The sequence below is a fragment of the Sycon ciliatum genome, chromosome 10 (genome assembly GCF_964019385.1).
Source record: "Sycon ciliatum chromosome 10, ocSycCili1.1, whole genome shotgun sequence".
In the NCBI taxonomy this organism is placed as follows: domain Eukaryota; kingdom Metazoa; phylum Porifera; class Calcarea; order Leucosolenida; family Sycettidae; genus Sycon; species Sycon ciliatum.
Window position 1 is genome coordinate 11,470,350 of NC_088652.1, and position 13,622 is coordinate 11,483,971.

Genomic DNA, 13,622 nt, shown 5'->3' on the forward strand with positions numbered 1-13,622 from the left:
TGTCTGTCTGTCTGTCTGTCTGTCTGTCTGTCTGTCTGTCTGTCTGTCTGTCTGTCTGTCTGTCTGTCTGTCTGTCTGTCTGTCTGTCTGTCTGTCTGTCTGTCTGTCTGTCTGTCTGTCTGTCTGTCTGTCTGTCTGTCTGTCTGTCTGTCTGTCTGTCTGTCTGTCTGTCTGTCTGTCTGTCTGTCTGTCTGTCTGTCTGTCTGTCTGTCTGTCTGTCTGTCTGTCTGTCTGTCTGTCTGTCTGTCTGTCTGTCTGTCTGCCTGTCTTCTTTTTTATAAAAGTCCACTATAGTACCGAATATGTGCAAGAAGTGGTGGCGGGGCCAGGCGGCTCTGACGTCCTTAAAAGTCTTGGCGTCTACGTAGACAATGTGCACCATGATGCAGTCTGTCTGTTTGTCAGCCTTCCTGCCTGCCTGCCTGCCTGCCTGCCTGCCTGTCTGTCTGTCTGTCTGTCTGTCTGTCTGTCTGTCTGTCTGTCTGTCTGTCTGTCTGTCTGTCTGTCTGTCTGTCTGTCTGTCTGTCTGTCTGTCTCTCTCTCTTTCACTAAATGGCTTTGGCTATATTCTTGAAGTACCATCTTACTCCTCATTCATGTTATTATGGTATTTTCCTGTCTTGTTCTTTTTTTAAACCGAATTCTCAACAGGTGGTCTGCTTCTCCTGCTTTCTCTGGTGCTGACCATGATTTCTCCCTCTGCGGCTGGTAAGTTGTGCAGTGTAAGAGACCCACGCAGTGTATTGTATCAGTTTTGACAGTGCTTGCAGGAAAGAGATAACAATCCTTGGGCCGGCTCATCGCAATTGCCGCTCATCTGTCGCTACTAAGGACAAGAGTTTAGTTACCGATCTATGACATTTCCAATGGGCATAGAGAAGAAGCATGATACATGAATACTCTCCGCTACAAGAAAAAAATTTCAGCGATGGAATCTGATGAAGCAAGTCGAGGACAGGAAGCAAGGTTACATGCGGTAAACTCCCCCGACCAATGGTCTCGGGATCAGCGTACACAGCAAGCACCATGGGGGGGGGGGGTGGAAGAGCGATGACAGAGAGAGAGAAAGAGAGAGAGAGAGAGAGAGAGAGAGAGAGAGACAAGAGACGAGAGACGAGAGACAAGAGACGAGAGACGAGAGAATAGAGAGAGAGAGAGAGAGAAAGAGAGAGAGAGAGAGAAAGATAGAGAGCAAGAGAAAGAGAGAGAGAGAGAGAGAGAGGGGAAGAGAGAGAGAGAAAGAGAGAGGCAGTAAGTATGTAAGTACTTGCACTTGATGTTGCAGTTGTCCTCACAGTTTCTTGATGTCCGGTATCATGCTAATTCATTGTGTAATTCGCAGTTGTTCTTCTTGTCTCTCAATTCCCTGTCTATTTGTTCGTTTAGATAACAGCTCCTCTAGTGGCAGCGGCGGTAAGTCTTTGATTGCAGTTACACTGAAAGGGCACCAAATGTCTGAAAATGCTTGCAATTGACTTCAATTTTTGAATATTTTTCCCTGGGGAAGATCATGAAGACCCCTTGTCCCCGATCATAGCGTCTTCTTGGTATGTTGCAGAATTAAAAAGTCTTTCATTGTAGTTACACTGAAATGGCACCAAATAGAAATTCAGCCAGGTTTTACAAAATTAGGACAGGTATGCCATGGCAAAATATATGGAGAAAAATCCCAAACCCAGAATTGTGAAATTTAAAGTGGGTTTTTGATCCTTAATACTGCCCGAATCGGACTTTCAAAGCCAGCGGGTCTGTTTCCGATGAATGGACTGTAGCTCGCAGCAAGTGGTTTAAATGCGTTTCGGTTTTCCACAGATGGGCTCCAAATGGCGATGACAACTCATTCTCTGATGGAGAGCCAAGAACAAATTTATAGCAAAGAAAAAGGACCAAGAAACTACAAGTTACGCTATGATGTCCACTAACTAGCTGCTAAACAATCAGCTCATGCGATAACATTGCACGACACTGACTGACGGAACTGACGTACTACAACTAACTGGCTAACAGCTCTAGCACATCTTGTCAGTCAGTGTCGTGCAATGTTGTCGCATGAGCTGATTGTTTAGTACCTGGTGGGGTTAGTGGACATTATAGATTAACTTAGTTTCTTTTTACTGCTGTATTCCACAAATTATACCTGTCACTTCTCTAGTCTTTCACATTATGTGAAGACGCATTTTTTGTTTGAGACTGTTTTTTTTCCCGCTGTATTCCGCACCCACTTAGCCAGCTTGATGTTTTAAACTTGCTTCCTTGCCCACTTCAGCCTGAAGATGTTCAGAGTGACCGAAACGTTGAGAAAGAACCGTGCGAAAGTGTGTGAAGTAGCAATGCATCCGAGTGTTGGCCAGTGTTGCCACAATACGAGTTATTTCGCAAAGGCTGTATTCTATTCAAGAACGAGTGGATACGTTGGTGTTGAACAACACGGGGAAGGAGAAAATAACGTGATGTGGAAGAAATGATGAACAAAAATATGACTTCGAACTGGATATCGCACAACACTCCTACGTTGATAAACAGTAGTGTATTTTTGGACATATAGTTCGTTTAGATGCTTTTGCAGTTTTTCCTGTTAACCTTAGTGCTAGTTCATTGTTATTTTCATGGGTGTTTATTGCCACTTCATTTCTCTTGAGGAGAGTTGTGCGAAAACTAGTTCAAAATCATATTTGTGTTCATGAACGAGCATGCCAAACTGAGTTAAAGGCAAGGCACTGAGTGCGATTGCCACAGCTCTCGCAAAATGATGAATAGCAAAAAAAGAAGAGGAAATGAACAAGACGCAAAGGAGAATGTGATGATAAACGAGTCTGCTTAAAGCCATGCACGGGCATGATATTGTTGACAGCACACCAAACAGGGTTTACCGGGTGTCAGCGGCCGCCGTGAGTTCCCTTTGGGAACGGACACGATAGTTTACTTGACTTTTTCCAAACACCAAACCGGACTTAGAAACGAGAGGTGATTCATAGTGATGTGGTGTCTGTCTTGCTTCCCAGATATGGGTTTGTGCAGTCTGGGATACAGCAACGTCACAGGGCTATGTACACGTAAGTCTGTTTAGGACATAATCATGTTTTGCAACAACAACACACTCTTAATATCAGAACACTGATCAATTATACTCAGCATTAAGACAAACATACCAATACAAGGCAGAGTACATTATACCTTCACCATTTAAGAACATCCGCTTCTCTTTTTGTTTTGTTTTGCTCGACACCTCTGTTTGACACCATTTGATGCAGTGTCCCTTCCTCTTTTCAGCATAAGCGAAAGTGTAGATCATTGATCGACTCTAACGTGAACATGCAAATAATAAAATACCAATACAATAATAATTTTAAATAATAATTTTAGATTATGGAGGAACACAACAGCTCGGTGTAGTTATCTGTGCTAAAATACGCTCACGAGTTTCCCTGTAACCAGAGTGGTTACCATTATTGAAATTTTTGCTACGACTGCTCTAGACGTTGCAACACGCGCTTTGCGGACCGAATCGACACTCGAGTAACTCACGGCTGCCGTCTGCAGTAAAGAGAGCACCAATCCCCGCCCAATGCACAGCAGCGCAGGGAATTCACCCCTGAAGTAGAGTAATCCTCTTGCGCATGTTGTACGTAATGTAATGATTGATACGTACTTTGGATATTGATTTCGCTTCTGCAAACGTTGGTGCAGCGCTGATGCACGCGCTGGTGCAGCCAGTTGTTTTGCGTTGTACATGATGCAGCTTGTTGAGGAGAAGGGTTTTCAACATCTTGTGTTCCGTTCTTCTTGCTTCTGGCCTGGTCGAGGTCATGCATTTTTCTTCTGTACACTTCTTGTGCATTTTGGAATTGAAATTAATAATTATAGTCCAACTTATATCCTTGCGCTGGTCTGGTGGTGGATAATTCCACAACAACGTGATACCGAAACCTGGTTTTGAGTGGACCGTTGGGGCTTTGTGGTTAGGTTATTGCCTTCTTGGAGAGTATTATTAATTTTGTTATTTCACTGCCTGTTTAACGGCGTCGTCTGCTGGACAGTCCTTGTTGCGGCCGTATCGTGGAGGGGATGACGACCTGGAGGCGTTCTTGCTGAAATTCCGCATGGTGTCACGGATACAGAAATGGACGTCGAAGGCTAAAATAATGGACCATTTCCTTTATTTCTAGACAAGGACGCGTTCACTGTTTGAAGTGCGCTGCCGTATGTCGAGCAGACCAGTGAGGAGGTTGTCCATGCTGCTCTCCGAGCCGCTTTCTGCATCACGCCAGCAGAGGCATGTAAGAAGTTTGTGGCCAGAACTCTTCGTCGGGGAGAGAGTGTTGACGTCCTCCGTGCGTATGCTGATGTGGACAACTATGTCGACGATTTGTATGTTCCGAAACCTCGTCTGCGTGCTGTCACCGATCAGTAGTCGCAGTACGGGTTGCCCACCAAGCCAGCGGAGCCAGTCGTCTCTGCTAGGGTACTCGGTGTGCAGCTGTCTGAGTCTGCAGATGGCCAAGTGAGGTGGAAGCGTCGTGGTGGCGTCATGCCGACCTGTCAGGCCGATGCCATCACACGGCGCGAGATTTTCAAGTGGTGTGGCAAGCTGACCAGCCACTATCCCGTCGGCTCCTGGTTGCGCCCAGCGTGCAGTTATCTGAAGCGTCTGTCTAGCAGTCAGCCTGGATGGGACGATCCAGTGTCTCATGAAGTCATCGCTTGTGGTGCGGAAGTCATTCACCGTCTGCAGACCGATGACCCTGCGCAAGGTGTGTGGTCAGTTCCTGAAGACGAACAGTGGTCGTTGTGGTGTGATGCCTTGGACATCGCACATGGTGCTGTCATTCAGGCCGATGGTATGATTGTCGAGGATGGCTGCTGGCTGCGGCAGAAGGAGGACCGGCGACACATTAACATCGCTGAGCTTGACTCCGTGATCAAGGGGCTGAACATTGCCATGCAGTGGCAAGTGAAGGAGCTCACGTTATTCACGATTCCAAGACTGTGGCTGCTTGGTTGCAATCGGTGCTTGGCAATGTGTCTCGTGTTCGCGGCAGCGGCCTGCAGCAGGTACTTGTGCAGCGCCGTCTCCAGATTATCACTGATCTCGTCGCTGTCACTGGCTTGGCGGTCAAGGTCCAGTGGATCAACAGTCAGCAGAACAAGGCGAATCAATGGACCCGTGTTCCCAGCAGCTGGATCAAACGGACTAAACTATCCAGTGATCAGGTACTGGTGTGGTGGGGCAAGGTTTTGTTGGTGATGCTGCTGTCAGTGGTGATGGCATGCATGTGCTTGTGCTTGCGGGCGATGGCTCGCGTTTTCCCCCATGCCGCAAGTTTGTCTTGCATTTGTGTTTTGCATTTGGACTTCCTGCCAGGCTTGGAAGGCTTGTATTTCAAACAGTTTGTCCCACTGTGTGGCTCTCAGTCTTTGAGCGGTGTACATCCACCTCTGGAGCTCCAGAGAATTTTGGGCCCCCGGCAGTAGCAGTGCATTCCATGGCCAATTAGCCAGTGTGGCAAAAATGTGCAGGGTGTATTTGGTTTCATCCACATTGAGATGAAACACTGCCAAAATGGATTCAGTATAATCTGCCACACGATACTTTGTCCGTCCACTCCTTAACGCGAATTTCTCCCCTCCAATACGACAACAGGACGACAGGATGCTAAAATGAGCTTCCATTTCTGAACAAAATAACGTCTCTAAAATGGCCACGAAAAGCTACATTGATGCACGTCAAGCTTAGGAATACACGAAATTGAAAGGCTAGGACATCAAGGTACACTAGAAAATTCCCTGCGAGGCGGAGAAAATTCGCTGACGAGGGTGGCGAGCCCTAGAAATCGAGCAACGATCCAAAAATAATTGCACACGCGTCGAGAAAGAAACCATGCGTAGCGCGTGGGCAACCCAAGAACAACCCAAGAAGATCGCTCAAGCGGCGGCACAGTCGAAGGCAAGGCCAGTCCAAGCTCTAAACTCTATCGAATGACCTGGCAATCACCCGGCGTTTCGGTTGACCTTGCCTGTTTGAGATGGAAGTCGAGCGAAATTGCAAACATACGGCTAGGCCAGGTCGCGTAAAAAATGAAAAAAGATTAAAATTTGGCCGCCATATTGAATGAACGCGCGTCGCATGCATGGGACAGCCGTGGCGGGTGCGGGCTGCCAGGGTGGAAAACGCCAGGCTCGAGGACTCTACATTGAGATTTAACTCCCTAGAAAATAAAATAATGACCAAGGAGCTTTAACTTATGCCATAGTGTGCAATATCACCGCCCTTACTAAACAATCAGCTCATGCGATAATATTCCACGATGCTGGCCGACGGTACTGACGTTCTACAACTAACTGGCTAACAGCTCTAGCACATTTTGTATGTGCACTCCAACAGCCTTCCAACTTGAAAGGTTCTAAGTTATAATTATGGTAAGTTACATAAGAGGGGAATCCGAGTCCATCCTTGCACACCTGATGAGCCGTCCTTATCTATACGGCGAAACGATTGTCGTGTGAAGCTGTTGCGTGTGACCTCTACTTATTGTCCATCTTAATTTTCATAGTCGAAGTAAAGTGCTGTAGTACTGAGTTCGGTTTTCATGATTCTTGTTCGCATCGCTCCCCCTTTTATTGATCCTCGCGTCTTTGAGAAACACAAGTTATGTGGAATGTTTTTTGTTGCTTTACATCCTTGAATTGTGATTTGACCGTTGCTTGTCTTGGCTGTGCTCACCTCCCCCTCTTATGTTATCATTATAACTTACTTCCTCCGCGTCATTGAAATTGTCGCAGTTTGACTAGTTACTTGTTACTGACAACTCCATAAGCTAAACCATACAAAACTTATTACACAGTATGATAGTCTGAAGTCTAGAGTAACGTTCCAGGACAGCTGGACTGAGAGTTTCACACGGAGATGAAGGCCTCGTCGTCGCTGATGCCAATGGACGAAAAAATATCGCTCCGTAAAATTTCCAAGAAGGTTGTAGGTTGGTCGCGTCTCATCTCAAACGCTTTGACTTTCTCCACAGGACAAGAGCTGCTATGCTGGTCGTCTGGTAGCTCTGGATGATTTCTACTTCGCCACCAACACAGTAAGGATACACCTTTCTTTTCTAGGGAGTTAAATCTCAATCTAGAGTCGTTGCGAGGTCGGTTGATTACCATCGGCCGAATCACCTCGATCTTGAAATGAACTTTTTTTAGCCTTGGCATGCCCATAGCTGTGTGTTCACTGCTCTTGCAGGTAAGTGTACTATGACGTCGAGCGCGCACTCCTTTTCAGCATCACTGGTACGGTACCTGCGCATGCATCACTAGCACTAGTCTACAGTCAGTGCAGTGTACACGTAGAGTCTACGGACTACACAACCCCTGCAGGTACCGTGGGTACTAGTCTAGTACTGAGTGGCAGCATTCCTTGCATGAATGCAAGAGCTTGCATGCATCAGTTTGCTGACCCCTCGATGTTTCTCCAAGCGCTGCCGCTTGTTCCCCGAAGTAATTTTCACCCCAGCTCAGGTAAAACAGTGATGAGTTTTTGAGTGAATGGCTATAGGCACGACAAATGTGCAGGCTGCAACGCCTGACTGATCTCAGCGAGTCGAAAGTGCCATCGCAGCCACACCAGCGAAGAAATTGCGTCTAGTTCAAAAATGTTCAGCATCCAAGAACAGAAATTAGACCTTTGCCGTCACCCTATACTGATGACTAACGCCTATGTCTGATTCCTTACCTGTGGTATGACTGCTGGTGAGTAAATACCCCGTTTTTTTTCTTTGTAACGGGGGTGTTAGTGGACATTATAGCATAACTTGTAGTTCCTTGGTCCTTTTTCTAATCTATCAATTTATCCTTGGTTCTCCATCTCTTTTTCTCTATTTCATTTCGTTTTCCCACTCTCACACACACATGGTCACAGTCAATTCTGCCATCGTGAGTCCCAATCGCGACGGATACGAGAATAATAACAATAATAATCTCCATCCGAGTCCATTTAACTTCCTTTGCGAAAAATAAGGACTACCAGGGGAAATTTCTTCCCCAATACTCAGGGTACCTCGCTTTGCCATTGGCGGGAGTGGAGTCATCTTTTTGGCCACTTTCTCCGAATTTGGCCTGGGTTTTGTTTTGGACTGATATATATGAATCAAGCAAACTAAGGCTTACTCCTGGAGAGTGATGGCAATGCCCCTTCTCCGGTTTTTCTGCTTCTATCCATCATTATAATTTTAGATAAAGTAGATTAAATCCTCGCCATTCTTCATAAAGCATTTCCTAATAAGATTCTGTGTTTATGCTTATCATCTTCTACTACTTCTTCCGTGTAGTTCTTCTGACGGGGGAAGCAATTATATTCTGTACAATTTCTGTGTGCAGCTGTATGTTCCCTGCCAGCAATTAACGATAGCACCATTCAGAGTGTGCTACCCCTCAACCTTACTGCTGATGGCAAGGCTTTAGGCTTTGAGGTGATCTGTGAAACAGGGTATTCTCTCTCCCCTCTGGACTTTTCGTCAACGTGTTCCTTGCCTGGAGGAAGCTTTGACTCCATACCCACGTGTGAACGTAAGTGGCTCCCGAGCATTGCATCGTGTATGTTTGTTTATGAGCACTGCCATGTAGAACAATCCTGTCATGAGTTGAAGTACCCGTTCTAATCTCGTGCACGTCTTCATGACATCATGAAATCAAGTGCACATGGAGAATGAACCTTAGCATTTTCCTCTGAATCTAACAAGTACGTTAAAGTGGGGTTGGCTTGATAAGAGGATGGAACGTAAAGTTACACAGGGAACAAAGACATGTAAATACCACAGAATGCATTCCCGTTCCGAAAAACATTGAAATCAAGAAGTATGTGACTTTAAATATGGCAATCTCTTCCCTAAGAAAGGTTTTGCTCCCAACACTGGAGCTCGCGCTATTCCGCCGACTTTACTTGACACTTGACTGACTCACGACTGCCATCCAGAGAACACGAGGAGTCCATCGAACCTTCGGCTCGGCAAAACTGCAAGAAAGCACCACTCCCTGCTCAATACACAGTGTTTCGGGGAATTCACCTCTCATCAGTTGAGCTTGAGTAGGCTGAGTAAGATTGTGCCTGAAGAGCACCACTTATATAGTGCTCTCCAGGCACAAACATCACCAGGGATACAAATTTACAGAGACGCTCCGTTTCCAGCGCGACAAACACCTCTTCCCTCTTCCCATTAATTTCTGTTGTTGGAATGGGCCACAGCAATGATACCGCAGGTGAATGACACTTGTGATTAGCTAGCTTTGGGAGATATTTTGTGGAAAATAGAAAATAGAGTGTGCTTTCTGCTTCCTTCTTGTCACTACAATTGTCGCGTCCCAAAGCGATGCATTTTATTTCACGTGAAGCAAAGGAATCAGATCGAATTTGAGGCAGAGCATTGTGGATGGACTAAGCATGAGCGTGTGGCCTCCTACCTCACTGCCCCTGCAGCTGGTGTCGACGTCTCCACCAGAGTATGAGGCAGACTCTTCAGCATTCGACAACCCGCTGAGTAAGTCTCGTGTTCAAATTCAAGGCTTGAAAATTCTTTTTCAAGCGATCCATGTCTCCAGGTGGCAGGCGAGGGTATCAGCAAAATTCTGGCAGAAGTATCACTTAAAAAGCGGGGCTTGGTTATCTTTCTGATTTCGTTCAAAATTTGCAGGTAAGTTTTGTTTGTGGTCTAGAACAACCCAGGAATAGTATTCGTTGCACAGTTCACGGACACCATGGGACCAAAAGTGAGCAAAAAGGCGAGCGCTGGTAGAACGTACACAAAGGGTAGGAAATTGGCAATGTTGCAATGTGGTGAAGTAACAATATTCAAAAAAATATTTCCAGAAAACATGGAGCACTTTTTACGAGAATATGATATGTCCCGGGTGGTAACGGACATAGTCCACTGTCTTGCAGTTCTTGGTTCAGGAAAATTGACTTTTTAAATGGTTCCTGTTATGGCCCTTGAAATCATTGATGCAATTTAGTGATACAGGTCTACTGTTCATAAAACTCTGGGATCACACAAAAATTATGTTATATCGAGAGTGGTATTATATAGAAAACCGAGGGTAATTTACAAGTTGTACCTCTAAACGAGAGAGCTTGGAAGCTCAGAGCCTTGCGCTATGCTGTTTTGCCTAGCGAGAGTCAGCTTTCGCATTCGAGGGTAATACGACACCGTCTACCACCTTGATGACCTAGGCAAAAAAACCACAGGGATGGTATAATTTTTGTCAAGACATAACCTAGGATTCGAACCCGCACTATCGCCATGCATGCATTCCCCCGGTACACTTCGCATACATACTCATTCTTCCAAGTTGCTGCATGTTATGATCTTGCATTTGAAAGCCCTATTTGAGTATTGTGGCTAGCTAGCTGTCTTTGATGGTACGGTACGGGACAGGTACGGGATAACGCCAGGTATGCCGATGATGTCCGTGATGGTAGGGTACGGGAAAGGTACGGGATAGCGCCAGGCATGCCGATGGCAAAAAACAAACAAACAAACAAACACGGAATTAAAGCTTTGTGGACCCTGGCTAGCGCCAGACGTTACTGAAGTAACGTCTTTTGCATAGCTATGGGAATAAAGGATGTTACAAGTCAGATTCAACCATGCACACATATACACACTGTACCACCATCGACATCAGACGCAACCAATGCCGCAGAATATATGCACAATAGGACTAAACTGGCTAGCTACAGCTACAGCTTGATCCTAACGCGCAATGTAGCCATGGCTCAGTGTAAGGGATGAAATGAAGACTAGCGAGGTGAGGTAATGTGGACATGGTGGTGGTAGTTTGTTCTTAGTTCCGTTGCGTATGCTGTTGCAGCCCTCGCCTTTCGTCCCAAAAATATGTAGTATTTTTGGCCCAATTCGAGGTGGTCCTCAGTTCCAAGGTGTTAGTGAGTTGTGCAACGAATCCTTTTGTTGGGTTGTTTAAGATCCCAAACAAAAACTAACAGCAAAAGTGTGAGCGAAATCGAAGTGATGGCCCGAAAAAGAGAGAGGAAAATAATTACACCGAGGTACTTCAGTAGTGAATGGCCAGTTTGTTTGCTTTGGGTTCTGAAGACAAGGGGCAAGATACAGGAACAGGAAAAACTGAACATTCAAGGTGTTTCAAAGAATCCTTGCCATGTATCTGGTTTTGTTCTGTTGTGCACACATACTTTATGCAGCTGAATGTTCGGTGCCGAAAATTGACAATAGTGAACGTGTGGTTGCAATCAATGGTGATGCTGGTGGAAAGGCACAGGGCTTTAATGTGACATGCAAAGCAGGCTACGCTCTATCCAATATAGGTAAATCACCAAAGTGTTCCACACCTGGTGGAAGCTTCGACTCCATCCCCACATGTGAACGTAAGTGGTCTTCACCTATCACTGTAAATGAGCATTGCAGCGGTTGTAACTAAATCAATTTCTTGACCATTCAACAAACCAGTTCAATGCTTGTGCAGGGCTCAACCAACTTCCTGGAATTCATGATCATGACGTGCCTTACCAGATGTGCAGAATACCATCATCCATCCATCAACAAGGCATCCAGGCTGCATCACATCTCGGTTATATTTCCAAGTTTCTGCTCAATTCGAAACTTTTGCAGGCACTTACGCCTTACTTACGCCTATAAATTTCCTATGCCTATCTCCTGCTCGGGCTTACCGGGTGTTAGCGGCTGGTGTAGGTGCACTTCGGGAACGGACACGGTAATTCTCTTTAATTTATTCCCGTAGCTATGCAGAAGACGTTACTTCAGTAACGTCTGGCGCTAGCCAGGGTCCACACAGCTTTAATTTGGTATTTGTGTGTGTGTTTGTTTGTTTGTTTGTGTCACGCCTGGCGCTATCCCGTATCTGTCTCGTATCTGTCCCGTATCTGTGACTACAAAGGCTCTACAGGATTGTACATAACAGCTGTCCACAATATTTGCGGGCTCCTGTATCTGTCCCGTACCGTACCAATATTCGTCGTATTATGCATACGACTCCCTGATGTAGAGGGGGATTTGGAAAGAAATAGGGAGACGAGGAGGAATTTAAATTAGAATAGACGCCGATTAGGTGATAGGATGCGTCAGCATTAACATACTTTGGAAGAGAGATCCCGTCGTCTCCAAAATAAGCGTGAACGAGCGATTCAGTGCCGGTCACAGGAAACGTCGGAAGAGAGATCCCGTCGACTCCAGAACGCCCGTGATCGGTAGAGTCCGGCGGTACCAGGCAACGTCAGGACAGACATCCCGTCGAGTCCAGAATGCCCGTGATCGGCAGAGTCTAAGCCGGTCCCAGGAAACGTCAGGACAGACATCCCATCGAGTCCAGAACGCCCGTGATTGGCAGAGTCAGCGCCGGTCCCAGGAAACGTCAGGACAGACATCCCGTCGACGCGCAGAAAAACTAAATCTGCAGCCTCTTTTGCCGTCGAACAGGATACGTATTTATATAGGAGACTGTAAAGTTATGTAATGTCCAAATTTCGACGTGAGCAGCAGGTCACTCGCGTTGATTTTTCGACGTGCAAGCCAAATAACGCGAGCTGAACTTTCGCGTCGCAGACATCCCGTCGACGCGCAGAAAAACTAAATCTGCAGCCTCTTTTGCTGTCGGACAGGATACGTATTTTAGGAGACTGTAAAGTTATGTAATGTGCTCCACAGGCAACCATGCATTCGGCGTCGTCATTGGCTCAACAGGTCAATGTACATGTATTACTACAAAAAGGCCAGAAAATCCGATTCCTGTATTAAAATCAACTGTATTAAAATCAACTAATGTTCGCTGGCGATTAAATTAAAGAATTAAAAAATTAAAGAAGGAGCAAAACAAAAGTAGATGATTATTAGAGAAATGACAATCCGCAATAAATACTGCAAATACTTTTGCCTAACTCATAATATTCAAACCGATTGAAACGTTTTTGCAATACAGTGATGTGGCCAATCAATGGAAAAAGACAATTCCATCAGTTCTTATAACATGTACGATGAGCTAGGCAAAAAAGCATAAAAGCATAGCGTAGGGCCCTGAGCTTCCAAGCTCTCTCGTTTGGTATTTGTGTGTTTGTTTGTTTCTTTGTTTGTGTCACGCCTGGTGCTATCCCGTATCTGTCCCGAACCATACCGGACCATCAAACACAGCTGGCCACATACAGCTGGCCGCAATATTCAAATAGGGCTTTCAAACGCAATATCATAACGTGAAGCAACTTGGAAGAATGGTTATGAATGCGAAGTGTATGGGGGAATGCATGTAGGGCGTTAGTGCGGGTTCGAATCCCAGGATATGCTTGAAAAAAAGAGGAGAATTGAAAAATTTATAACATCCCTATGCTTTTTTTGCCGTCATCAAGGCGGTAAACGGTGTCGTATTACCCTCGACCGTACCTGTCCCGTACCTATCCCGTACCGTACCGTATCATCAAAGACGGCTGGCCACAATGCATATTCAAATAGGGCTTTCAAATGCAAGATCATAACGTGAAGCAACTTGGAAGAATTAGTATGTATGCGAAGTGTATCGGGGGATGCATGCAGGGCGCGCGATAGTGCGGGTTCGAATCCCAGGTTATGTCTTAAAAAAAAGAATTTTTTTAAAGA

General features: G+C 45.7%; 1 protein-coding gene across 1 annotated transcript in view; it reads left to right on the plus strand.

Annotated features, from left to right (window-relative positions):
- Window positions 1-670: 670 nt before the first annotated feature.
- The window catches only part of LOC135826414 (uncharacterized), a 17,980-nt gene continuing 5,028 nt past the window's right edge, over window positions 671-13,622 (plus strand). Inside the window, exons 1-5 of the mRNA XM_065339028.1 lie at window positions 671-708; window positions 1,387-1,413; window positions 3,003-3,053; window positions 8,368-8,556; window positions 11,204-11,386. Of these exons, the coding sequence (XP_065195100.1) occupies window positions 687-708; window positions 1,387-1,413; window positions 3,003-3,053; window positions 8,368-8,556; window positions 11,204-11,386 (472 nt within the window). The 5' untranslated portion in view covers window positions 671-686. The remainder of the gene's footprint in view (window positions 709-1,386; window positions 1,414-3,002; window positions 3,054-8,367; window positions 8,557-11,203; window positions 11,387-13,622) is intronic.